Source organism: Leuresthes tenuis, unplaced genomic scaffold (genome assembly GCF_036924035.1).
Source record: "Leuresthes tenuis unplaced genomic scaffold, fLeuTen1.0.hap1 SCAF_21, whole genome shotgun sequence".
In the NCBI taxonomy this organism is placed as follows: domain Eukaryota; kingdom Metazoa; phylum Chordata; class Actinopteri; order Atheriniformes; family Atherinopsidae; genus Leuresthes; species Leuresthes tenuis.
In genome coordinates this window covers 16,219,477-16,247,264 of record NW_027325375.1, presented here as the reverse complement: position 1 = coordinate 16,247,264, position 27,788 = coordinate 16,219,477, and the positions used below count along the sequence as shown (strand labels likewise).

Genomic DNA, 27,788 nt, shown 5'->3' with positions numbered 1-27,788 from the left:
TTTAGGACATCCTCAGGATCAGTCTTCAGCGTCATACCTCAGATGAAAAGGTGTCACACTCGCACCAAAAGGCTTCATAAAAAAACTTTTCACAATGAACGGCCTCAGAAAAACAAATGTCAGACTCAACGGCTTCCGCTCAAACGTTGTCATTTAAAACGGCATCAGCTCAAACGTTGTAATTTAAAACGGCATCAGCTCAAAAGTTCTCATATAAAACGGCATCAGCTCAAAAGTTCTCATATAAAACGGCATCAGCTCAAAAGTTCTCATATAAAACGGCATCAGCTCAAACGTTGTCATTTAAAACGGCATCAGCTCAAACGTTGTCATTTAAAACGGCATCAGCTCAAACGTTGTCATTTAAAACGGCTTCAGCTCAAACGTTGTCATATATCTAACGTCCTAATGTATAATCCATTCTCTATTCCACAGGTGGAGACCCCCTAGTGGCCTGGCAAACTTCCGTTGTGTTTTGAGTGAACTTGCAGCGTTTCTCTTGCATGTGTTTTGAAGTTTCTCTCTTGCAGCGTTTCTCTCTTCCATATGTTCTGAAGTTTGCGTCGCGTGTGTTTTTGTGATTGGCGCACTTTTCTCTGCAGCGTTTTACTGTTAGATTTGTTTTGCCGTTTGCAACGCGTTAGCACGTGTCGGCCACCGTAATTCTCAGCATCTAAAGCGACTTCTGGATTGGAAAGCCGCAATAGTATGGATTAGGTTTAGCCCTTTATTCACTTTATTGTGTTGTTTGTAAGATATAGAAAAATCCTTCGCTGTGTCAGCGAAATTTAATTAGTTTTATATAAGATTGTTCTTTCTGTTTCTAACCTCAATAGCGTCATGAAAACTGCACCAATTTCATCCAGGTTGGTATTATTTTGTAGAGATAAGTAAGCCAGACATTTCACAGGTCTCATCAACTCACCAACCTCAGTGGTTGTAGCGAAAACTCAAAGGAACAACCTGAATGTTCTTCCGAGTATCGTTCACCAGCCGGAGCGTTTAGGGGCCGTCGTAAAATTGCAATCTCTGATTTTTCATTCCGTCTCACTCTATCAACAAGTATTTCAAGATCGGATCAGATTATTATTTATCCACCCATTAAAGTCGCAGTATGCCTACCAGTAATGACAGTGCCTCCCAACACTCACCAACCCCCCGCCCGTGCCGAGCGTCGCTTCTCTGTACTGACAGACGTTCCAAAATAGACGGCACCCACCCCCGAAAACGCTCCTCTACTGCTCTGTCCCGGTACTCTCCCCTCTCTCTTTCCCTGCCGAGGAGCGTTGGGCAGTTTTCAAGTGCGTCTTCTTAGTAAAGACTCCGCACCGACTCCAGGACATCGGGAATATAGTCAAAGGAGCAAAAGCGGCAGCAGGAGGAGGCAACACTACAGCAAATCGTACCAATTGTCCAGGGAATAGGGGTCTCCCCAAAACCTGAGGTGAGCTGACTTGTGTCCACATATCTGTGTCAATGTCTGTGCTGCAGTGGGGTGAGAGGTGCGTCAGCTTCTCTGCTGCACTGCTGGAAAGGAGTGAGTGCGTCCATACCTTAGGAGATCACAGAGACAGAGCTGGCATATCATGATTGCGCACTTTATAAACCTCCCCAAACATGTGAGCGGAGCAGATCTTGAGTCCTGGAGAGCAGCTTTGGGGTACTTAAAGAAGCTCTTTAACCAACCTCCCTCTCTGCCTCCCCCACCCCCACCCCCCATGCGCCCCTGACAATTCTTTGTCTATGTTAACGTGTGTTTGTACAGGATGTGCACATCAGCTGTTTAAATTTACAGTCAGTAAATAAAGTAGTAGATAAAGTGCCACAGAGTCCACTGCATGCATACTGGGACAAATTGGGATCGAGCAGGGCGGTAGGAGGAGCTGCTGATTCGGGTGGGACAGAGCAGTTTGCCATGTCTATATTAGGGCCGTGGCAGTGTCATACTCTCTGTGCCATGCGCGACAACGGAGGGCCGTCTCATTAACTTGAGGAAGCATGTTGGAGGTTATTATGCATTTGCTATACATTTCATGACAAAACAGCGTTTAAGAATGTTGGCATTGAGCTCTGCTGAAATCTCTTTTACAGTTTGGGAGCCTGCTTATTTGAATAAGATGAAGATGCATTAAGAGAAATTCTGGACAAAAGGTCATAACAGCAGGCAGCAGGAGAGCTTCCTAAACCACTCTTAAAAACTGACTCATTGTCAAGTGTATTGGTTCTGGTGCTGTCCCTAAATGCCTCACTGTTGGCCCACTGGTCATCCCTGGAATGTAAATCTCTAGATAATGCAGCACTTCCAGGAAGGCAGAGGGTGTCTGTCCTCTCATCACTTTGATAAAGTCATGAATCCTGCAGTCGTTAGGGTCACTTGGGTCACATAGATATATTCTGGTGGGAAAGTTGGCTTCAGTTGATTATTTTCAGGGTTTTATTCTGATGGTAAAACATTTAAATGTAAGAACAGGAGGAAGAACTGCATTTATCAGATGTCCGCAGGGACTGATGAAGGCCTACTTTTAAATTTAGGTTTTTAGTTTTGGCCTTATGTAACTCTGTGTCTGGGAGTAGTCATGTGTAAGAAAATGTACACCCTCTTTCATTTCTAAGGTTTTACATATCAGGACATGAAAAAAAGTCATGTGGTCTTTACAGTGCTTCATTAGAGATAACAGAGAAACAGCCGGGTACTGCTGATCAAATGCACTTGATTGACTGATCATTAGCAAGTGTGCGCACCCATATAAGAGCTGACGTTTTGGCAGTTTGCTTGTCTGGGGTGTCCAGGTGTGTCTTAACATGAAGTCAATGAGGAAAAGACTTTAGCAATGATCTTTGAGATTAAATTTTTCCTTCCCAACAATCGTAGAAGGGTTATAAGGCCATTTCCAAACAGGTTGGTGTCCATCATTCCACTTACAGAGATTATTCACAAGTCCAGGAGTGGACATGCCAGCATATTCTCCCCAAGGTCAGACGGTGCAATGTTCAGAGAAACTACAAAAAAACCAAGAGGTCAGACTCTACAGACATCAGTTAGTACAATTAGAAAAAAGGAAGAACAGGTACAGCTTGTTTTGACAGGTTGCAGGAGAAATAACTTTCTTTAAAAAGAACATGACCAAGTCAGGCAAGCACAGTAGTGTAGAGGGCTGATGATTTGGGCTTGTTCTGCAGCTACAGGACACCCGGCAGTCATTGACTCCACCATGAATTCTGCCGTATACCAAAGTATTCTAAATGTGAGATCATCTATCTGACAGCTAAAGCTTGGCTGAAGCTTGGTCATGATACAGGAGAATGATCCCAAACAAACCAGCTAATATACAACACAATGACTTAAAGATAATTAAAGTATTGCAATGGTCCAGTCAAAGTCCAGAACTCCACTTGATTGAAATCCTGTGGTGAGACCTTATAAAAAAGCTGAACTTAAACAGATGCCCATAAATTAAACTTAAATAGACTGGGTCAGAATATCTCCATGATGCGCAAGACTAATAACGTCATACATAAATGTATTACTTTATAATGCACCTAAAGATAGGGGTCTTCAGGCTGTTGAATCATAGGGTGTTCTTAGTTTTTCACAATTAGCATTTTTGCGCTTTTTCTTTTTAATCTAAAAATTGACACAGTATAATATGTCATGTGTTGTTCATCTTGAAGTTTTATTTACCTAACTTTAAGATCTGTTAAAGACTGTTGTTTTTTTAAATTTATTTATTATGTCCTGATTTAAAAAAAAAAAAAAAAAAGCCTAAAATTGAAAGTGGGTGCACTTTCTTTTACACGACCGTATATACTGATCATGTCGATCATTCACTCCCCCAGTTGTTATCTGCTCTCTGCCTCCTAGTGTATGTCTTTGATGTTTTGCTCTCACATAGTGCTTGGTGGGACAATCAACTATGAATATCTACACTGATGGCAGGCAGTGTTATACAATATCCCCAGTGTTTTTGGAGGATTACAGTGAGGACCACAGGACAGCAAGTTGTCAGTCAGCAGCCAGCCTAAAAACAGGCTTGAGGGGTCATTATTCAAAGTAAAGCAGAGAGTTATTTAAAGCTGCTTCAATGGAAAGTAAATTCATGAATCATGCAATATTCACAAATAAATAAGCTACATCAGACATCTTACATAGACGTGATCAACAGTTTGCAGTGACATACAAAATAGAAATTATATAACGATTTTGGCAAAATCTTATTTTATTGTGACTGAATCTGAATGAAAATTATTTTAAACCCCGCTAATCCTAGTAATCTTAAAACTTGAAAACAAACATCAGCAAAAAAAAATCTGCTTGTAACAAGACAGTAAGGGCTTAAACTTTTACAGGTAAAGAACAGATTTATTGAGGAGTGTCTATCACTGTGTTTTATGATATTTATTTCCTCTTGGAGGGACGAGATCTAATCAAAACTGTCTAAATTCACCACTATTTTTCAATGAACCCTACTGTATAACCATCACTTAAGGATTCACTGAAATGGAAGCTATCATTACACTTTTGGCCCAACATGTTCACATAAAACTCATAGACTGTATAGTGCCAAACCATTCATGTAACCCTGAAGGTCATCTTAATTCAAGTTATCTTTAGTTTTAAAGCTAATGAAGCTAAACTATTTAGCGAATGCGAAGGATGAACATTTATAATCTGCTTTAATCTTTTTAATTATTTTTCGTAATCTTTTCTGACATCTCTTTATTTTTTTTTCTTGCTTCCTCATCTTTACATCCTCTTTACATCTTCCTGCCTGCTTCCATTCTCTGCAGCCATGAGTCGCAGCATCGTGCGACAGAGTAAGTTTCGCCATGTCTTTGGCCAGGCGGTCAAAGCTGAGCAGGGTTACGATGACATTCGCGTTTCCAAGGTGACATGGGACAGCTCCTTCTGCGCTGTCAATCCAAAGTTCTTGGCGGTCATCGTTGAATCCAGTGGAGGAGGAGCTTTTCTGGTCCTGCCCGTGTCTAAGGTCAGTAAGTTTAAAGCATCAGACCATAGGACTGTCACAAGACAGTGTAAAAAGTTGATCAAATCTGCTCAAAGACTGACACATCAAACCAATATTATGGTTCTATGCTCGAAAAAGAGGCGCATGCACTTTGGTTACCTAATATATAAGTAAACTGACTACAAGAGGACAGATACAGAAGATGGTGTCCCAAATGAATAATGATAAATGAGCTTAAGTTAAGAGTAGGGCTGGGTACCTAACTTTGGTTCTTTTAAGGCACCGACCGAAATGCTCCGGTAGTACTGAGTATCAAAACATGCCTCGTCTTTCGGTGCCAGGTTTTGGTACTCAGAGATTAATCACGTGATCATGCTACCCTCGATAGGCTGTATTAACGTTACACTTTTCCGCTTGCAGGAAAATGTGGTTACGCCTACAGCCGGAGTTCACATGTATCTGTGTTGGGAACTGTAGTTGTGTGCATGTGTCGTCGAACCGGTTCAACAATGCCACCGAGGTCAAAAGCGTGGCTCTATTTCACCAAGATTGATGCCAATAGTGCGCGATGCAATATATGCCAAAAAGTCATTGCTGCTAAGGCCAGCAACACGACTAATTTAATGAATTATTTGACCGTGCACAAAATCAATTTAAGAGCAGAAAATTGCTCCGTGTTTTACTGCAAAAAGGTTGGACCGCAACCATCCTCCTCTCAGCATTCAGGTCAGCCTGTGGACGCTACAGAGCCCGAGCGGCATAATTCAAAATCTCCACCACTGGACTCCGCTTCATCTAAGAGTACCGAGGACGGCGCAGTGTGTGGGATTTTAACAAGTAAATTAACATTCAGCAAAATCCGGCAGTAATCTTAATGTTACTGCAACTTAATACTGCAGAAAGCAGACGTGTTGATGTTTCTGAAGAAAAACTGGGATGTGAAAAGTATCCTAAGTACTCCGTCTGTTGTGTGTGCTTAGTTCAGGGGAACGGATTTTCGCACAACACCGCTAATGGCGGCGGAGTGATCAAACCCTAACCCATCCTAGAGGGGGCGGAGGGGACAGATGCTCGACTCTTCATAACTACGCTGTTTGAGGAGGTGACCGGAGACACTTTACTGGATACTAGCTTTGAACTGGATGGAGCTCACCACAGTCTGAGGCTGAAACCCATTCTCGTACGCTTTCACAGATACATCCAGAAAGAGCAAGTGCTGCTATGGGCAAAGAAAACACGGAGCATCTCACACCAGGGTTATCCCATAAGGATCTTTGAGGATTTCAGCGCCTCACTTATGGCCGCGGGAAGTGGGGGTGATGCAGCATCCCAAGTGGCCAGAGTGAGATTTAAATATATATATATATTTCTAGTAATTATAAATACATATTAATAATTTATGTTGAATGTTTTAGGTTAAAATTCCATAACTGACACACACGGTGACGGACTATTACTTTGATTTTAATTGAATTAATTTGAGGGCATTTCACGGAAGTTGCATATCTGTAGGAACGATGTTCCCGTCTGGTCCAGATAGGACAAAACAGTTAAGAACGGCTTCTATGGTGCAGAAACGATTTTAGCTTTTTTGGGAAAACCACCACCAGCCAAAAAAACCTTAACTTTACCGGCAGCCATAGCCACAGCACCGGCAGAAACAGCTGCAGCACTGGTAGAAACAGCTGTAGGACTGGCAGCTGTAGGACTGGCAGCTGTAGGACTGGCAGCTGCAGCACCGGCAGCCAAGCCTGGTGTGACTGAATTAGACAAGCCTTTCCAGCCCACATCCAATTTCAAATTCCCTGCACGGCATTGTGGTAATGAAACTTTCTCATGTTCCGTGACACGAGCTTGGTTGGAAGTGGCTTCATTATGTGGAAGAAACTGACCACATTTTGTGTTTTGTCTGTCTAAAGGCAGTCGAAAAAAAATTCCTACCAAGAGACAAATTTAAGAAGGACAACTCCTTTGTAAATGGCGGCTTTTCAAACTGGCGTAAAGCCATTGAAAAATTTTGTGATCAAGAGAAATCAGAGATGCACGCTGTGGCAATGCAAGAGTTGTCTCCTTGATCTCCAGCTCAAAATGCTTGGGCCAAGCATCGCCAAGCAGCTTGCCCATGTCACAAAAGGGTGTGCTACAGTCCAAGATGTGGCATCATGTTTGACAAAGCTCCAGCCACAAACACAAGCCATGTTTTCAGAGGCAGAAAAACTGATGGAATTATGTCTGTGCCTACCCATCTCTGTAGCCTCTTTGGAACAGACTTTCTCCTCCTTGCGTCAGTTGAAAACATTGGTACGCAGCATCACGATCCAGAAAGGACTGACACACATTTCCCTGATGTATGCCCACACGGACATAATGAACTCTCTGGACATTCGCCCTCTAATGAGAGATTTTATCTCCAGGACCCCAGAGCACGCTTCAACTTTTGGACACATTTGGTTTCATTCATGCCATTCAATGTTTGTAGTAGTATGTTGGTGGTGGGGATGAAGATTGAAAGGTTCGGAGACTGTTATTTTGATATTGTGTTAGATTGTTTGTTTTATTTGACCTCCACTTGGAGAGTTTCTGTGTGTAATGACATGGAGAGTGTCTGTGCTGTGCATAAGGATGTTGTTGAAAGTTGTTAACGTGTAGTTGCATATTAATTCCTTGTGGTGTGCTTGAATGGATTTTTTTAAGATAACAGGGTTGCCTGTGTCATAAACTAGCCTACACGTGATGGTGCTGATTACTGATTACATCTGACTGTGTTACAAACCCGCGCTCAGACCACAATGGGAACTGCTGACCCCATATTTATTTATTTTACATTTAGGCTGGGATATTTTAAATAGGTATATAGGATCACTCACTCAACTGCACACTGGGGCTGTAAAGTCATAGTCGTCTGATCAACTAATTGGTCAATTTATTTGTTGTGTTAATTTCATACAGTCTATGGTTAATTTCATCAGGAGGAAAGTATCATGTGCTAATGGGGGTGTTTTCAGCGCCCCCTTGTGTCACAAGTAACAGTCTGTCTTGTGAACATCCCCTTTGTTTTCACTATTTTGGATTAGCCCAACCCACTTGAGACAGGTAGATTAATAAACGTCCATGTTATTCAACGCCCGGTGGTTTGCTGAATATTTTTTTTTATTTTGGGCGTTTCATTTACAGTGAGACATCGCCAGTGTGGCAGAACTTTACCAAAGTAGATGGCGGGAAGAAAGTCAAATACAAAATTTGCAAACAACAGTTTGCATATCACAGCCCGACTACAAACATGGCATATCATCAGGGGAAAACTGGTATACTACGGTTTTTATGCTTTGGGACTGTTTCTTTTTTTTTTTTATATATATATCTTTGGTAAAGGAGTGTTGTGTTTTTTTCCTTAGATTCTCACGATGGCATTGTTGCTACTTTGCTTTCTGTTACTAAGCTGACTCGGTTCAAGCACCATCTCATCAGAGCACTTAGAGGATTGACATTTTGGCACTAATTCTATGACTGACATAAGCCAAAGAGACATGCTACAAACCATCAGGCTCACAACCTGGAACGTCAGGGGACTTGGTGGACCTAAAAGTACTTTCACACCTTAAGAGTGTGAAAACAGACACTGTGTTTCTCCAAGAAACCCACCTTCGTCTATGCCGCCACACCAGACTGGGGGTGAGAGAAATGATTACTAGATGCATCGCTATTCGGACGTGGACGATTCTAAATCGATTCACAAATGTCCGAATTTCGATTATTTAAATAAAGTAATACAGACGGTTCTAAAATGCGGAACTAAGAAGGGCGATACGCGTCATCTCCGGGACATGATGGGGCGCACACGAGCAGCGGACACGCCGCATACAGGTTATTTAATTTTGTTAAATAAAACACAGAGTATCACTTTATGCCGAGGACCCCTTACTCTGTCTAAAACCCCACTGACTGCACCGACAAGATTCTCGACATCTTGAACACATTTAGTTGATTTTCTGGTTATAAATTGAATATTAATAAAAGTGAATGCTTCCCTCTTAATAATGTAGCAAAACTAATCCCGGCTCAAATACTATCGTTCCGCTTGGCCTCTTCTAGTTGTCAATATTTAGGCATTAATATCTTGAACAGTTTCCCTTTACTGTATAAACATAACACTGTGGACCTGGTTAGAAAGGTTAAATCAAATCTGCTACGCTGGAATGCCCTCCGATTGTTGCTTCTAGGTAGAATCAATTCTATCAAAATGAATGTACTACCAAATTTTTTATTTCTTTTTCAAGTGTCTACCTATATACCTGCCCAGAGCATTTTTCAAAGATTTGGATAAGATTATTTCACATTTCATTTGGGCGGGAAAATCTCTAAGGGCAAGGTACTCAATTTTGCAAAGAACCAAGGATTAGGGTGGCTTTGCTCTGCTGGATTTCAGGGCATGCTATTGGGCAGCCAATATACAAAAAGTCTATACCTGGTACTAAGCCCTAGTAGCTATCAAATCTTTTTGTAATCGAGTAATCTACCGATTATTCCATCGATTAATCGTATAAAAAATAATTTTGCGTTATTAAACAACCAATGCTTAATGGAAATGATGTGGCTGTGAAACGATCAAGCATTTATTTCTCAAAAAAACATACAGGTATTTATTCCAACTCCAACACTTGGCTCCAAAACAAAGCCCATTTATTGCAACTTACCCATTTAGTGCTTTTAAGTGCCAGTGCCAATAATTAAATAACAATAAAGTCAACTTATTGTGCAACATGTATAACATGTAAAACTATGAATACAAACTTAAATAGGCCATTTGGCCTTAGTTTTGTCTTCTTAAAACAACATGAAAAAAAGAATTGCACCTTCTGCATTTACCCACCTTAGAAAAAAGAATGAATTAAAAAAAATAAGACAAAAAGGTAAACAAGGTTAACAATTTATAAAAATAAATGTATATACGTTTTGAGGCAATGTACCCAGCAGCAGCAGAGAACAAGCGCTTTGAGGACGTTGATCTTGCTGGGATCCTCAAAAAAGACTTTGCCAGCTGTGCCAAGGCTGGATACCTAGTTTAATTTATTATCCACCATTGGCAGTGGATTCTCCTTCTTGGAAATAGGCTGTTCACCAAAATACTCCAAGACCTCCCTCTGATCCACCCGTAGTGTGTGTAGCTGTAGCAGATGTGGTGGCAGTGGCTTCCCTTCCCCTAATATGTGTCTGTCCTGATTCCTTTTTGACAGCTAGTGTCATCGATTGAATACTATTTTGGACCTTAAACACTTCTTCAGCAGGCAAGAACTTCAGTTTTCTAAACCTGGGGTCCAAAGCAGCAGCCAGAAGGGCAGTGTTAGGAGCATCAGGTAGAAATACATATAGCCCTTGCCACCTCTCTGTGATGTGTTCTGCAGCAGAAGCCTGAAATGCCCTCACAGGTGCAGTTTCAAATTCTGCACTCAGTGTGGACTTTTTAAGGTTTTGGACCAGCTGTGGATAGAGTTGTCACGATACCAAAATAAGTAACCATGATACTATACCAGACAAAGTATCACGATTCCGGGTATTATCGTGATACTGCAGTCTTTTTTTATTACTATTATTTTTATGAACTGCAATGTATTTGTACAAATTCTAAATACTTATTAATTATGTATGATGTTGTTTGGTGTATGATAAATATGATACTGGTGAAGTAAGAATTAGACTGAAACAAATATTTTTATGAATAACATTTATAAAAAAATAGTAATCCACGGTTGTACCGTCGTGTAGAATTTCTAGTATAGTAGGAACCATTACAATTTGGCACCCTGAGGTACCGTGGGTATCGTGCAACTCTAGCTGTGGAAGGTCAGAGAGTGTGACATACTGTTATCCACTAAGAAACTCTGTAGCTCCCTCAAATGGCCCAAGGACCTGGGTCAACTCCTCACTGAGGTTCCACTGTTCTGGCTTTAGATCCAGGTACCACTACCTTCCGTCTCTAGGATTGACTGCAGGATCGGAGAGAGCTGCAGTCACAGGCCATCGCTGTCCCAGGAGTCTTGATAACATATGATACGTACTGTTCCAGAAGGTACTAACATCTTGTATCAATATTAGTGTTGGCACTCCCATCTGCTGCTGTTTTTCTTTGAGTTTAGTGCAGGCCAGTTCACTCATTTTGAAATATTCCACAAGCCATCTAGCAGAACCCACACAACTAGAAATTGTTTTGTTTTTCAGTGTGCTCTGCACAACTAAATTTAAAGTATGCCCTGCACATCTCACACAAGCCCATCCATGCCTCTCTTTGAGAATTCTTGCAGCTGCCACCACTTTGGCCCCATTGTCATGGACAACTGCCTTTACCTTTTCAAATGGAATCTGAAATTAGGCAGTTGTCTCCTCTAGCCAGTCTACAATGTTGGCAGCTGTATGCCTCTCTTCTGGGAGCATTGTGGTTAGGGAGAGGGACTTCATGTCCCAATCTTCCCCCAAGAAATGGCATGTCACCCCCAGGAAAGCCTCTGTTGCCACACTTGTCCAAATGTCTGTTCTCAGAGCAAAACACTCTGTTTGCTTTAGAACAGCTTTTAATCTCTGTGATGTCTCTGTGTTTCTTCTCCATCATTTGTGTGAAATATGGTCTTGATGGCATGTTGTATTTAGGATTGAAAGTTGAGATCATGTTTCTAAATCCTTTGTCCTCATATCAGTCCTCATATCAGTCACAAGCATGTTCAAAATGCTCTCTGTAAGCATTGCAGACGGAGCTGGGCAAACATAGCTGTTCATAAGCTGTTGTGAAGTGCTGAGAGCGAGAAAAAGGGAAAAATCAATTTATTAATATGCACAAGTGTCTTGCTGTAATCTAGCCCTCACATCAAAGTAAATATCTGTTTTATGTAGATTTGTGCATCTGCATCATTTACCATTACTAACAAACAATATATTATGCTTGGAATAGGCCTATTTGGTATGGTAACCTAACACAGGGAGGATGGTGTGTGTTTGTGTGTGTAGTGAGGGAGAAAAGGGGTTCTTTGGTGTAGGTTATACTCTCTTGCAATTGAACATGAATAAGTTTACTACTTCAAAAAATCAAAGCTAAACATAATATCTTGTCAAATCGCATCACAACATCACTACAAATACAGTATGCTCTGGTACGTTAAATCGGCTAACATCAATGTATACGTTACCTTGTGTCGGCTACGCCTGGTTAACTAGCGTTAACAACTGGATGCTTTTGGTTCAGATGTTGAATCATGGATGTCATGTTGTTGTGATACGCTAGTTTTACTTTGCAGTGGACACATTGCACCATGTTGTCTTCTATTTTTAGTGTGAAATTATCCCTGTGGCAGTTTCCCCTACCACTGGTAATACACTACCCCAGCACACCACACCATCATTCATTACACAGACTACATGTTAGCCAGATAGCATGCTATGGTTAGTTTAGTGGGTGCATACACTGAGCTACATTTAACATCTAATTAAGTTTGTTTTGGGTATCTCTTTATTATTTGAGGATTTGATATCATGAGGTTGTATCTAATAATGTTGATTTTTCTCACCACAGTATTTCCTGGTGGTGGGCAGTGACAAAGGGACCCAAGCCTTGTTTCTTTTATAGTGCCTGAGTAACCGGTTGGGAGCATGTTCAGTCCATCTGACTGAACCAAACTGTGGGATTGAAATAGGTTTGTAGATTAAGGTCTTGTGTGAATGCGGTGAAGACCGCCTTTATGTGTGGTAAATAAGTGTAAATAGATGTGATAATGATTTTGGATGTGGAAAATGGCCTGTGGGGTTAAGTGATTATTTGTTTAATTTCCAATTAAGGTGGTATGGTCCAGTGGGAGGGGCCAAGCCCTTTAAATGGAGGGGGTTCTACACTGTCTAGGCAGTCAGAAGGGCTGTGATGCTGTGTAGACTCAACGGTGTTTTTGGTTAGTACTTTGTAAATATATTTTTCTGTGGCATTTTTGTTTTGCTCACATGGCTCCATGGAGTTTACTTAAAGGCCAATAAACCTTTTCAAGTCAGCCTTCCGGCTAACTACCCTCATTCTAGATCAGAGTGTGACAATCCCAAACTTTGGACATTTTCTCCCATTTACAGACTGTTTCTTGGCTCTCTGCCATTGTGGCAACTGAATTCCAAAAGTAACACACTAGTGGTGTGCTTCCTCAAAAACGGTTATGGAACAATGATCATCATGAGCACATTTCATAGGAATTTAATAAAACACCCTCATCATAGACTGGTGTCAGATGGAAGCATACTCATGCAACTCCATCTCTTTATCAGCTTTAATGTGTCCCCCTAAATGCACATCCTACTAAAGTCGCCTCCAATCCAATTGTCTTGTCTACTGTAAAAATCCTGAAACGGTTTAAACAGCACTTCAAAATCACCTCTTTCCCCACTAATGCCCTTCTGTGAAAACCATTTATTTTTACCTTCGGCATTTATTTTTACCTTTTGACTCAACTTACACTCTTTGGAAAGAGAAAAGGCTGGTGAAGTTTGATCAACTTCTTAATTAGGACATTTTTATCTCCTTTGATAACTTCCGAACTAAATTTGCCCTTCCACAAGCTCATTTATTTAGATATTTTCAAACCAGAGATTTTGTTCGTCGTAATTTCTCCAACTCCCCCACAAACCACCACGTACTCTCATTGATGTAATTCTTTTCATTCCTGCCGTCCGTGGATTAATTTCAATTGCGGTCAAATTAATCTTGTCATCACTGTCATCCCCACTTGCAACTAGGAATTCATGGGAAAAGGAACAAGTACCTTGTCAGACGAATTGTGGCTAAGGGCCCTTGATAGGGTTAACTCCACCTCATCTGGTCGCATCCAGAAATTCAGTCTGACATTAATTCAGTTCAAGGTCCTACACAGGATACATTTTTCCAAAGCTAAACTGAAAAACTTTTTAATACAAGTGATATAAGTTTTTTTCCTGTCCAAGATTAAGTTAATTTTGATCCTCTTTCTAGAATACTTTTTCAAAAGCTTTAAATGATCCTGTGCTTTTGAGTTTTTTTAACCTCCATCTTTGGTGTGCCTGAAGAATTCCCACACTTCACTAACTGGGAAAGCAACTCTATCGCTTTTGCATCTCTGGTAGCCCACAGACATATTCTACTTATTTTTACTACTGGATTAGTAAAGTTCTAAAATGGGTGAAATTTAACCTTACAGACTGAACATGTACTGTGTCTTGATAACCCAATAAAGATATATATGAAAAAAAATATTTTAGCCATGCTGGCAGTATAATAACTCCATCGACATATTGGTTTGTATATCAGTTTGTGTTTGCCACTAAAGCTAGCTCGTATAGCTTATATCAGAAGGATTTGATCACAAATTTACATTCAGATCAGTCCTTTGGGTTCTGGTGATCCCCTGACTTTTCAGATTTTTCTTTTAATATCCTGCTTTTCTGTTTAAATGTCTTACTGTTTCGTTTAAAAAAAGAACAGGAGCTCTAAGTCCCATGCTGTCAGCAGGGGTTTCAGTTCAACCTATAAGATACATGTATGCAAGAAGAAGATCAGTCAGAGATTAGACGGGGCTTTTGATGTTGAAGTTCTGGTTGAAGGCTTGTTTCAGCGAATGTTCTGGTTAATGTTCTGCAGTGTCCGGCAATAACACGGCTTGACCGTACATGACAAAGCATTTAGCAGGCAGCTGTGTGAAGTCAAATGATTCCTGTGACCCCCCCCCCCCAAATATTTGAAATGCACAGAAAAGTCAACATCTCCTTTGAAGTTGGACTTGGAAGGTAAATAGATAGTTTTTAAAAAAGATGGTGTTTTAGTTCATTATCTTGTCGAAAATGATTTAAATGTGCCAAATTCAACACTTATGGTTAGTTTAATATTGCTGCTGTAAATCACAAACACTACATTTTCCACAGTGGGTCAGCTAGCAGCAGATCGCAATTCAAGGTGGACCTTCGCAAATAAGTGCTGACACTGCTGTAATCAGACAAGTCTGAAAGAAATTTTAGTTGACCTGCGTTGTGAGTTGCATCCACTCGGTAGGTTTAATTTGAGCCATGCTGCTAAAAACATTTGTCAATCGCAGCTGGTGTCACAGCCAATAAGGACAGAGACTTTGAAAGTCCTTAGTCAAAGAAATACCAATGAGTGTTTTTGTTTTATTGATATTATTATTCAATTTTATCTAATGTGTGTGCTTCATTATTTAGATTACTTTGGCTTGCATTAGTCCAATAAATGGACTGAAGAGGGATTGATAAGTTTTTTCACATTCTGGAAAAAAAAAAACTTTGTTAATTCATGAAAATGTGTAGGACAAAGAGTAATGTCTAGTTTATTGGACACACTAAGCAGTCATGGTGAATAGACCTGCTATTAATACACACCAGAGCACTCTCCATCCTCCTTCTCCCCCTCTGGGTCCCCAACAGGCAACAAGAAAAACTCCCCTTTCAACACCTCATCACTTGAGCTATAAATACACCTCACTAAGTGTGTGTGTGTGTGTGTGCATGTAAGGAGTGATATCTCTAAAGCTGATACACATGTTCACACGATAAGAACCATTGGAATGGAGAAACATGGACTTGTGAGCATTTCCAGTTTGTGTCAAATGAACACTGTGTACTCTAAGAGAAAGCTTCCGTTTTCAATTTTCAACATATTGGTTTTGGACACCGCATTTGGTTATATTTGCATCAGAAATACTCTTAAGACCAAGAAAAAAGGTTTGATATTTGTTGATAGTAAGCACATTTTAGCATGCTACCACTTACCAGTTAGTTAATAGTTAATTACATCTGCTCAACCAAAGCATGCTAAAATGTTTATTATAAGCATGTTTGTATTGCCACTCTCAAGTACATCCCTCCAAAGGTCTTCCTTAAGAAAATAAGCAAACTGACATAAGTATAATGATGTGCTTTAAATTGTTTATTCTTCTTGTAGTCTGAAGACCCGGTCATCAAATACTTTCCTCTCTGGTGACACTTCCCAGCTTTAATGTTGCCGCTTTCAGTTGCTGTTTTTTTTTGTTTGTCTTAGAGGCTTCAGATGTTTTCAGAAAGTGAAACCAATGCTAGTTGGGTTCAACTTAACTGACTCAACCATACATTAATTGAATTTGACAGAATGTGAACAAAACACATTGCTTTAGAATCCAGCTACTTTTAATTTGGAGTAACATCACAAAGACCCACCTTGTTCCAGTTACAGCCATACATGCCCCCACTGTATCGTCACACCTCCACTACCATGTTTGATAGATCTTATCTTGATCCCTCTCTGTTGTTCCTTGCACCTGTGTTTTCCCATCATTCTGGTTGAAGACAGTTCTTTGTCTTAAATGTCCAAAAAATTGTGCTCCAAGATCGTGTTCTTGTCATCATTGGTTGGCATTTTGATGTACACCCACTATGTTAACAAGGCTTTTTTTTATGGCAGACTGACAATTAAGCTCCTGAATCTTCAACTTTATTTTTTTCACTTACTGGAAAAAGCTTAAAGTTGACTCTTTGATCGAATCGTGTATTGATTGCTTCATTTCAAATCCGCTTCTATCTCTTATTCTCTTATGTAGAATAAATATTTGTTCATCTTAAATACTGTCCTTTGTGTTGCAGACAGGTCGTGTGGACAAGAACTACCCGCTGGTGATTGGCCACTCTGGACCCGTCCTCGATATCGACTGGTGCCCTCACAATGACAACATCCTGGCCAGCTGCTCAGAGGACTGCACTGCAATGGTAATCACAGCTTGCTTGTTTGTGTGCGAGTGTGTGTGTGGGAGAGAAATTTCAAATGCATGTGGAGGAGTTGGTTGTGTGATGACTCAGATAATAGTCACAGAGGTCATTACAGCGTGAGTTTCTCACGTCTTCCTGGCTGTTGAGAGAACATTAAGTGAAGTGAATCAGTCAAGGCATCTGATTCAAGGCATCAGCGTGTCTACCTGTCTGACTGTTCACCCACCTGCTTTACATCATCTGTATCTCCTCATGACATATTTTTTTAGGATGATCAGTGTCAGATCTAAAACCCTGCTGCTTTTATCTGTCCAATAACCCAGATATCTAACTGTCAGGCTGAGATATAAGCAGTATATCTAGGCGTCATGAGCCCATCCACCAAATTTGGCATCGATACATCAATGCCCTTCCTGGCCCTGTATGGCCCCTTCACAATCCACTTTTTAATCACTTTTGTTTACATATAAATGTTGCAATTAAAAAATGAGGGGGGTCTCCAAAGTTAACAGTAGAACAAATATTAGTTCACAATAGAGATTCAAATACCTGGGTGTGACCATCTCACAGGACCTGTCCGGGTCACTGCATGTGAACAGGACTGTTAAGAAGGCCAGGCAGCGTCTGTTCCACCTCAGACGCCTCAGAGTCTTCAGGCGTCCCTTAAAGGTGCTCAGGAACTTATACACGTGCACCACTGAGAGCATCTTGAGTGGGAGCATCATTACATGGATGGGCAGCTGCAAGAAACAGGACCTCTTGGCCCTTAGGAGGGTAGTCCGCATTAGAACAACCCTACTCGACCTGCAGAACATCTTCATCAAACGATGCAGGGCGAGAGCCGAGAAGATCCTCAGGCAGCCCCACCACCCAAGTCACCCACTCTTCTCCCTGCTGCCATCAGGCCGTCGGTTCAGCTGCCTGAGAACCAACATGGAGAGGATGAGGAAAAGCTTCTTCCCCCAGGCCATCTGTCTGCTCAACAATGAGTGTTAAACTGGACTATATCACTCACCTGCACCTTAATGCTAACATAGTATTGTTAATATTGTAAACTTTTACACTTATATTTTTTACTCTTGGCTTGGACAGCATTACGGCTAAGGTCAGACAATTCAAGACTAAATTCAGTTATGAATTGTAAACTGAAATAGCTGCATAGTTGCTGCCATATAAACACACTCCATAGTTTACCTTTAGTATTTTTCTGTATTTCTTTATTCCGACTTTGATTGGATATGATGAACAGAGGAAGCTTGTGGCTCCTCGCTGTGTTTGGTCAGCAGGGGTCACTGTGCGGCTTTGACTACACAGCTGCAGCTTAATAGTTTAACATGGTTACTTCTTGAAAATGTTATTTGTGAATCTGAATAAAGAAGTCTGAGTCATAAGCTTACTCACCGCAAAAAGAACAGCAGCTTGAATCTTTGAAATACCTTTTTTTTTTTTATTCTTGCTTTATTGTTGTTCCAGTTTTACTTTAGAATATATCTTATAGGTTGAATATGTTCACCTATAAGTCTGTTCGGTCCTCTGAACAGACTTATTAGAACATATTATTATTATTAGACATATTAGAACATAAAATCTTATGTTCCGGTGACTGTACTCATTATGATGGACTAAATATTCTTTAACCTATGCTCAAAATTTAACATGCTCCTTAGTCATAGTATTTTTTTTTGTGTGTGTGCATGTTATCCACAAGTATACATTGCAACATTTCTCTCCTTGTATAATGACAGCATGTTTGAACATGTGTGCGTAATCACAGCTGTCAGTGAGGAAAGATTTGTTCACTCGCTCATATCAACATTGCAGGAATCTCTTGATTGAAACGCGGCTTCTCTTTTGGCAGCAGCTGCTTGGATGCTTCTCTGTCTGTCTCTGTGTGTGTGTTTGATTTGTTTATATCCAGACAGACAGTCGCAGCTGCCTTGGCAGTGTTGCTGCAGTGAAGTTATAGAAAGGCCAGAACTGTGATGTCATTCCTTTCAGTTCATGGAGACTGATCATTGTGTCATCTGGAGGGGCTCATTATGGAGTATTTATGTATGTATGTATGTGAGTGTGGATCAGTGTGTAGAGAAATCTATCTGTGTGTCTTCAGCATATGTGAATTAGTCATCAACTGCTGCTGGGTGTAACTGAAAAGGCCACATTGAGCAAACTGCTAAAATACCTGCAGAGAGTAATGAGAAATTGTGTTTTTGAGCATCCGTGTAGATGGTTATTTTTTGTACGAACTTAAATTTGGTCTTGCTGTGCAGTTCATATTACCAGTAATAACAAGTATAGACTTGCGTCCTGATGCTCAGCATGGCTTTAAAATAAAGTCTGAAAAATAGCATCTGTATAGAAATGTAACATTGCAGCCTTTGTACATCATGGCAGTAGCTGCCATTGAGGACACTGAAGTCATGTCCTCTGTATTGCTTCTGGGAATTTAGTAGTTACCAGCTTTTTATTTACTGTACTGCTTGTTCTGCAGAGGGTACCTCACATTCAGCAGTTACATGATATTTCATTTTAAGGGGGCATTTTGGTATTTTTTCATGCCATTTAATTGGAATTTCAATGTTTTTTTTTCTCCACAAGAAATGTTGACATTCTCAACAGTTATGAATGGCACATAGATTAAAAAAAAATATTTAAAAACATAACTCCACAGATCTGAGTGATACTCAGTTCTTGCCTCATTCATCCTGTAACACAAACCCAGAGTGACCCAAACCCAAATGATTTGTAGTTCAAGTTTTGGGGAGAAAAAGTCTGCACACAAGTGTGAACTTTATTAGGTTGGTCTCACTTTGGCAACGATGCATTAGAAATATATTTCTCTACAGTAACTCACTGTGAATGAATGAATGAAGGAATCACAGTGATTCACTGAAACACAGTGAAATCTGTGTCCGATGACTTTTAAAAAGATTGTTATTGACAAGAAAAGGAACAATAAAATGGTAGATTTTTATACAGATTTATTTATTTATTTATTTTTCCTGATTGTCACTTGTACTTTTCAGCAAGTTTCCCGAACCTCTGATCCCAGATGTAATTCATGACAAGCTGTGTCAATAAAACAGGACAAAAAATTTGAATGATAATTCATGTTAGTCATAATATACACCTCACCAGGGGGCATCCTAACCAGATGCCCGAGCCACCTCATCTGACTCCTCTCAATGCGGAGGAGCAGCGTTTATACTCCGAGCCACTCCCGGATGACTGAGCTTTTCACCCTATCTCTAAGAGAGAGCCCAGACACCCTGCGGAGGAAACCCATTTCGGCTGCTTGTATTCGTGATCTCGTTCTTTCGGTCACTACCCACAACTCGTGACCATAGGTGAGGATGGGAACATAGATTGACCAGTAAATAGAGAGCTTCGCTTTCTGGCTCAGCTCCTTCTTCACAACGACGGGTCGGTGCAGAGCCTGCAACACTGGAGATGCCGCACCGATCCACCCGTCAATCTCACGTTCCATTTGTCCCCCACTTGTGAACAAGACCCTGAGATACTTGAACTCCTCCACTTGGGGAAGGATCTCATTCCCGACCTGGAGAGAGCATTCCACCCTCTTCCGGCTGAGAACCATAGTCTCAGATTTGGAGGCGCTGATTCTCATCCCAGCCGCTTCACACTCAGCTGCGAATCGCTCCAGTGAGAGCTGAAGGTCATGGCCTGACGACGCTAACAGAACCACATCATCCGCAAAAAGCAGAGACGCGATTCTGAGGACGCCAAATCGGACACCCTCAACGCCCTGGCTCCGCCTAGAAATTCTGTCCATAAAAGTTAGGAACAGAATCGGTGACAAAGGGCAGCCCTGACGGAGTCCAACCCTCACCGGAAACGTTGCCGACTTACTGCCGGCAATGCGGACCAAACTCTGACACCGGTCATACAGAGACCGAACGGCCCCTATCAAGGGGTCCGGCACCCCATATTCCCGGAGCACCCCCCACAGGACTCCACGAGGGACACGGTCGAACGCTTTCTCCAAGTCCACAAAACACATGTAGACTGGTTGGGCGAACTCCGATGCACCCTCCAGGATCCTGCCGAGGGTATTGAGCTGGTCCACTGTTCCACGGCCAGGACGAAAGCCACACTGCACCTCCTGAATCCGAGGCTCGACTATCCGACGGATCCTCCTCTCCAGTACCCCCGAATAGAACTTAACAGGGAGGCTGAGGAGTTTGATACCCCTATAGTTGGAACACACCCTCCGGTCCCCCTTTTTAAAGAGGGGGACCACCACCCCGATCTGCCAGTCCAGAGGCACTGTCCCCGATGTCCACACGATGCTGCAGAGGCGTGTCAGTCAAGACAACCCTACATCATCCAGAGCCTTGAGAAACTCAGGACGGACCTCATCCACCCCCGGGGCCTTGCCACCGAGGAGCTTTTTGACCACCTCGGCAACCTCAGCCCCAGAAATGGGAGGCCCCGTCTCCGAGCTCTCAGACTCTGCCTCCTCCGAGCACGTGTTGGCAAGATTGAAGAGTTTCTCGAAGTATTCCCCCCTACCGACTCACAACGTCCCCAGTTGAGGTCAGCAAAGCCCCGTCCCCACCATACACAGTGTTGACTGTGAGCTGCATCAGTTGAAAGCTTCGCCCCTCTCTTCACCCAAGTGTCCAGGACATACGGCCGCAAGTCCGATGATACAACCACAAAGTCGATCATCGAACTGTGGCCAAGGGTGTCCTGGTGCCAAGTGCACATATGGACACCCTTATGCCTGACATAATGTGCCCTTCATGCCCTTCCTACATGAATAACTAAAAACAAAGCTGTGATTTGAGCTTTTATTTACTATACTGCTTGCTCTGCAGATTATAGGTCAGAAAACATGATCTGTGTCCATTCCAGGTGTGGCAGATCCCAGATCATACACTGACCCGCCCCTTGTCTGATCCCGTTGTTGTCCTGGAGGGACACTCCAAACGAGTCGGCATTGTCAGCTGGCACCCCACCGCACGTAACATCCTCCTCACTGCGGGTAGGATTTATCCCAACAAACACATCCTTCAGTTTCCTGAAATCCTTCTCATCTTATTCATTTATTTATCTTTATCTAAGCAGACATCAACAGGATTACAGAAATCTTTTATTTCTGATCCAATCACTTTCCAGGCAGTGATAACCTGATAATCATCTGGAATGTGGGGACAGGTGAACCCCTCATCTCCATGGACGACCATCCAGACCTCATCTACAGCGTCAGCTGGAACCGAAATGGCAGCTTGTTTTGCACCACTTCTAAGGACCGACGTCTGCGTGTCTGTGACCCCCGCAAGAGGGAAGTGGTGGCAGTGAGTGCACAGAAAATACTGAAAGATATTTGCCAAACAGTAATGTTAGTATACACTAATATAAAAATAGCACCACTATCAAAGTTCTTTTAATTAGCATGAATTATATATTTGACCAGTGGAAAGTTGGGATGTTTTGGTCCACATTAAAGAGAGAGATCCTGGTTCTGTCTAAATCTAAGACCACGATGTAACTGCTGCTTTAGATTTTTGTTTAAATACATAGAAAATAACTTGAAAATGAAATGCCACTTTGCAGGAAATACTGAGATATTTTAAAGACACCTTTTGAACATGCCCCCAAGATTTCCTCTAAAGATAAAAAAAAAAAAAGGTGTTAAATCAAAGGTGCACTAACGTGTTGTAGAATGAAGACAACCTGAATATATTTTAGCAAATACTTATTAGCAAATATAGTTCCATTTCCCCCTCAAGATGAATATGTGTCCTCATTCTGAGTCTGGCCCATATACTTCTTTACTGTTAGATGCTGCCTCTAACGGCCAGCTAGTGGGTATAAAATCCCATTGTTATTTATCCATTGCATATAGGGGAGTTATATCCTATATGATGGAGGTTACACCAATTTTCTTAAATAGCTGGTTCTGGTGTTGTACTCGTGTGTTCAGCCAATCACTGAACAGTTACATCTCATAGACCAGTCACCCTACAGCTGCTTCAGAGACAGTTCCCCTCAATGTAGGAAAGCTCCAACTCTGAAGTAGAATAAGTAGGCAATAGAGTAGTTTTTTTTCCCTAGATTTTTTTGTCCCTCTGCTAACCAACAGGAACGTCTTGCGCCACACGAGGGCATCCGGCCAATGAGAGCCATCTTCACAAGAGATGGAAACATCTTCACCACAGGATTCACCAGGATGAGCCAGAGAGAGCTCGGCCTCTGGGACCCGGTAACATGAAAATTTCATATGCCCCTTTTGCATATCAGAGACAGAGACATACATATGTGTGCGCATGATAAAATCCAGGCTTTAGTAACTGTTTTTATTCCTCACAGACACATTTTGAAGAGCCTATAGCAGTTTTGGAGTTGGACACAAGTAATGGAGTGTTGTTACCATATTATGATGCAGATGCAAACATGGTCTATTTGTGCGGAAAGGTACAAAGACCCAGGTTTATTTTTTCAAATCCTGTTTTTTTTTTCCTGTTTTCAAACATGGCCATATATTGTAAATGTGTTCTATTTCCAGCTTTGATTACAAGCAGTGAGCTGTTTGTCTTTGCTTTGTTTTATGCAAGTGGTTTTCTGGGTTTGTGTGTGTAGGGAGACAGCAGCATCCGTTACTTTGAGATCACAGAGGAGCCGCCGTACGTTCACTACCTCAGCACCTTTAGCAGTAAGGAGCCCCAGAGAGGTATGGGCTTTATGCCCAAGAGAGGGGTGGATGTCACCAAATGTGAGATTGCTCGGTAAGATACTGACAAAGATCTAAATGTACAAGACTTCAGCTTCACTGCATTTCTCTGTGAAACTACATTTAATGTGTTTAAGGGGATGTGCAGTAAAGGCTGCAGGCATTTGCTGAGTCGATTAAGTACAAATCAAATTCTGAGACAATTATTATAAGGCGTCAAGCGAAACAATTTTTTCAGGCAACTAGGTTAAATTCTCCTACCATCTTTAGTCTCCATTTCTTCTCCAAATTTTATTTATTTATCAGTATGTCACCCTCGGATGCAAATGTTGTAAAGGTTTACGATATAAACTGGTTATTTCTTTGGCCATCTCCTTGTTTAAGTCCTTGTTAAATCAGATATTCTGGACCAATGTATATGAAGAAATTAGTGATTTTAGTTATTTTGAAATAATAATTACTCTGCATTTCCTCTGTGAGGTAACCACTTAACCCACTGCCTTTGACAAATTATTGGTCACATTTGAGGCCAAGGCATCTAAGATCAATTAATATTTTCCTTTGCATGCTTTCCACTTAATGCATGCACTGAAGTGTTAAAAATGCACAGCTGTTTCCTGTCATTTTCTTTCTTTCTGTGTAATTTTTTTCACTCTTCCTCTAGGTTATACAAACTGCTTGACAAAAAGTGTGAGCCCATCACAATGACAGTGCCCAGAAAAGTAAGCCCAGCTGACACAAAGATCACAGTCAGCCTGCTCTTCTGAGTTCTTGACTTCAACACACGTAAAGATGAATTCCACTGAAATATGATTTAGAGATCAAATTCATTCTACTTCATACTTAATTCCAACTCGTCTAACTGATGATGTCAATTTAATGATCCAATATTCTACATATAAAAAGACAACAGTTAAAGCTTTATAGAGTCCAATAAATGTAAAGTTGCAAATATATTATGGCCTTTTGTTTGTATTATTATTTGTTTAAATCTCATAATGTGATAGTATGAAAACTTTGCTTCAGTAAAAGTTTAGAATTTGTTTTCATTCACAAGACAATCTCATCCTAAAGTCGTACCTATTTCAGTACAATTTTACTGTTGCATTTGGCATGTTTTACCTCTGCCCCAGTTATTTTTCCTTCTGTTCATTATCTTGGAAACACAGTGCGGCAAAACAAAGACAGACAGAAGTGAAAGAGTACCTGTGCTGCAGCTACCCACAGATGTCTGGCTCATAATTACCTGGGCCACAGTCTCTGATATTCAAAATCCGTCACAAATAATGATTTTTAGATCAGAAAGGCTTCAGTGAAATTATTTAGGTGAAACGGCTAAGCCTCCCCAAAAAACAAAGCTGCAGTTGTTTTAGTTCTGTAAAGGCCACCAAAGGAGAATCATCTAACTGGGCATGCTCAGAAGGTTTTACTCTTTTACTTTTTTTTGTCATGATACTACTGTAGACATCAAGCACCATTTGGGAAGATTACTGCAACGCTTCCAGGCATTCTCATCTGGATAAAAATATTTGGAAAATTAAGCTCATATGGATATACATTTTTTTTTTAACAAGCTGAGGGAAAAATATCTGTTTTTAAAAAATAAATAAATAAAAAATCCCCCATCCTATAGCTGAGGGTAATGTTTCTCGTTTCTTCTCCCCCATCTCTCTTGTACAGTCGGACCTCTTCCAGGATGACCTTTACCCAGACACCGCAGGGCCTGAGCCTTCCATGGAGCCTGAGGAGTGGCTGGAAGGCCGCGATGAAGATCCCATCCTGATGTCCATGAGGGATGGCTATGTGCCGCCTAAGAGCCGAGAGCTCAAAGTTGCAAAGAAGAACGTGCTGGACTCCAGACCCACCACCCGACGCAGCATGTCCACTTTGGACACCAACAGTCTTCCGGTAAGTTCTAATTTTTTCCTGTCATTAGGTACTCACATCCTGTACTTGCTTGCATATAGCAAGTACAGGATGTGTGTGTGTGTGTGTGTGTGTGTATATACATACATGTATGTGTTACGTAAAATATAAAAAAAATATAATATGACTCATCTATCTTAATTTGGATTCATATTGTGGGTTAGATTTAACAGCAGCTGCTTTGTACTACATTTATTGTTCATATTTCAATGAAAATAAGCCAGACCTTCTTTAACTTTTCCACCTGTAATTTGTGCCATTACTCATACAAACATCTGTCTCTCTGTTCAACCCTTTTCTGTTGATCTCTTTTCTATTTGCACCTGCCCACAACTTTTTTCCCTGAAGCTCCTGTCTTTGTTTTGGTTTATTTTCTGTAGTTGCTCACTATCCTTGACCTATTATCCTTTCTCTCTTCATCCTTATTCCCCCCTTCCTGCCACTATCTTTTTACTTTTACCTTGTTTTCCTTCTTTCCTCCTCTCTGCTTTTCCTCACGTCTCCTCCTGTTCAGCCTCAGTTTCTTGAGAGGTTGTTGGAGGAGATTCAGAATCTGAAGGCCACAGTTTTGTCTCAGGAGAAGAGAATCTGTGACTTGGAGAATAAGCTTTCCCAGTATACCAATGGCACTGCCTGATGTGCTCGAGAACATCTTCTAAAGAACTGGTTTGAATTTCAGAATCATCTTTATGAAAGGAATGCATTTCCACTGCTCTGACAAGAAATCACCCTTATAAATAATCTAACAGTGTTGCCTCCTTAAAAGACACCATTGTGTAAGAATATGAATGTGATGGCTTGTGAAAAGTCACACAGAAATGCTTTGTGGTTAATTCTACAAATTTCTAATTTCTAAGTTTTAGAATAATGCATCTTTTAATGCAATGGCAATATATTTTAGTGTAGTCACATCTTTATGGTGATATGAAGGGAGTGAGACAAGAGCAGTGGAGCCTGGGGCTGTAAGTTTGAGGGTTATGTGCAAGTTGGGTTAAAGGTCTTAAGAAAGTCTGCACTGTGAAAGAAAGACCTTTCACAGTTTTTGATAGAGAGAAGGGAAATTTTAGTAAATAAAATGCCAAAAAAAGACTAAATGCTCACAGACTCAAAGCATGAAAAACATTTTAGCCCTAGTCGCTACCTCACCCTCTGTACCAAATGACCACATAATTTAGCCTCACTGAAAACTTTTCAAAATGTAAATTGTGGTAAAGGACACAGGTGAAAACAAATATTGAACTTGTAGCAAAATGTGAAAAACAATAAGTTTTGTGTTCAATAAAATACAATAAAAATGGTCTTTTTTAAAACTGCCTGCCTCTTTTATTCATTGTTACACCCTTGATGCGCTGTTAAGAAATTATCAATTTTTATCTAGAGACCCTCTTATGTGAAATGGGTGTGCTGTGCATGTGGAAGATAAGGATGCTGGGGAGTTTTCCCTAAATAGAATTTATTGGGTCTGGCCTCTGAAGCAACACGGTAGCCAAGTACATGTTCATAGCATAAATCAAATCGAGATGTCAAGGTGCTTCAATCAGTTTTGGCCATTGGAAGGAGATCCAAAACCATCTGAGAGACCCCACTGTAAGAAAAATATCATGCACTAATTATTTGCATATATTCAAATGCAATTAATTAGGCTGTTGTAGGAATTACTAAGTAACATTAGATAAATGTAATGCTAACATAATACAAAAAGCTTTGCTGTTATGAGAGACAGACAATGCCTTCACTCCAGGCGTTGTATCAGGTTGTTGTTTCAAATGTTATTGATAATTAGCTTACGGTTGAATGGTGCATTGCCTGACACTTCACACACAAGTTACCTGCTGCACAATTAAGTTTCTCTCTCTCATAAAAGATACAACAAATAGCATGTCTGAAATTAGTTATTTATACATGCGTTATGGAAATGTTGATGATGACGGTCAAAGTGGAACCACTGGAAATGGAAGGTTGGGTTTAGGCAGTAAAATTATTTTATTAGGATTTATTTATTAGAATTCAGCAGCCTGGTTGGGGAAAAGCATGGCTAAAACTAACTAACTCCTGGCAGGTCATGTATGTACACTGTGCATATTGAGAAGTAAACAACCCTCTTTCTCCTTGCAAGAATAATCTTTCAGTCTTCGATTGGTCTTTACATCAACAGACTGTTTGGGTCAGAGAGGGCAAACTTTCTCAGATCTGCTTTCCCTGACTACAGAAAGCTGCCATCAACCCATATTACTGACACCAAAATAGAAAATTGCTAATCTGACTTCTGATGCATCATCTGAACCTCAGTTAACCTCATCAGATGCTGAAAAAAAACTCCCATACTTGTGATGGAAAAAGAGGCTTCCAGCAATTGGTTATTCAGTTGCATTTTGTATCTAATTTAATTTTGTTCTCTAAAATAACTTGCATCTAACAAATTGCTACAGGTGTAATGTCAGATCTTAAAAGGA

General features: G+C 40.9%; 1 protein-coding gene across 3 annotated transcripts; it reads left to right on the top strand.

Moving 5' to 3' along the window:
- The first annotated feature begins 1,202 nt into the window (after positions 1 to 1,202).
- coro6 (coronin 6) lies at positions 1,203 to 26,626 on the top strand. Of its 3 annotated transcripts, XM_072374513.1 has the most exons (11): positions 1,203 to 1,444; positions 4,789 to 4,988; positions 16,590 to 16,712; positions 21,591 to 21,720; positions 21,855 to 22,033; positions 22,822 to 22,941; positions 23,049 to 23,153; positions 23,319 to 23,464; positions 24,074 to 24,131; positions 25,090 to 25,317; positions 25,684 to 25,957. In XM_072374513.1, the coding sequence occupies exons 2-11, from the start codon at positions 4,791 to 4,793 to the stop codon at positions 25,861 to 25,863; spliced, it is 1,467 nt and encodes a 488-aa protein (XP_072230614.1). In that variant the 5' UTR covers positions 1,203 to 1,444; positions 4,789 to 4,790; the 3' UTR covers positions 25,864 to 25,957. The 3 variants fall into 3 exon arrangements, with proteins under 3 accessions (XP_072230614.1, XP_072230616.1, XP_072230615.1); XM_072374515.1 differs by lacking the exon at positions 1,203 to 1,444 and having other exon boundaries at positions 4,766 to 4,988; positions 25,850 to 26,626; XM_072374514.1 differs by lacking the exon at positions 1,203 to 1,444 and having other exon boundaries at positions 4,766 to 4,988; positions 25,716 to 26,626.
- The last annotated feature ends 1,162 nt before the right edge of the window (positions 26,627 to 27,788 follow it).

Bases quoted from the DNA above. Each gene is read 5' to 3' on its own strand.
- coro6 (XM_072374513.1), top strand. From the start codon at position 4,791: ATGAGTCGCAGCATCGTGCGACAGAGTAAGTTTCGCCATGTCTTTGGC. The intron at 16,713-21,590 runs GTAATCACAGCT...TGTCCATTCCAG, and splicing joins CAGAGGACTGCACTGCAATG to GTGTGGCAGATCCCAGATCA. The intron at 24,132-25,089 runs GTAAGCCCAGCT...TCTCTTGTACAG, and splicing joins CAATGACAGTGCCCAGAAAA to TCGGACCTCTTCCAGGATGA.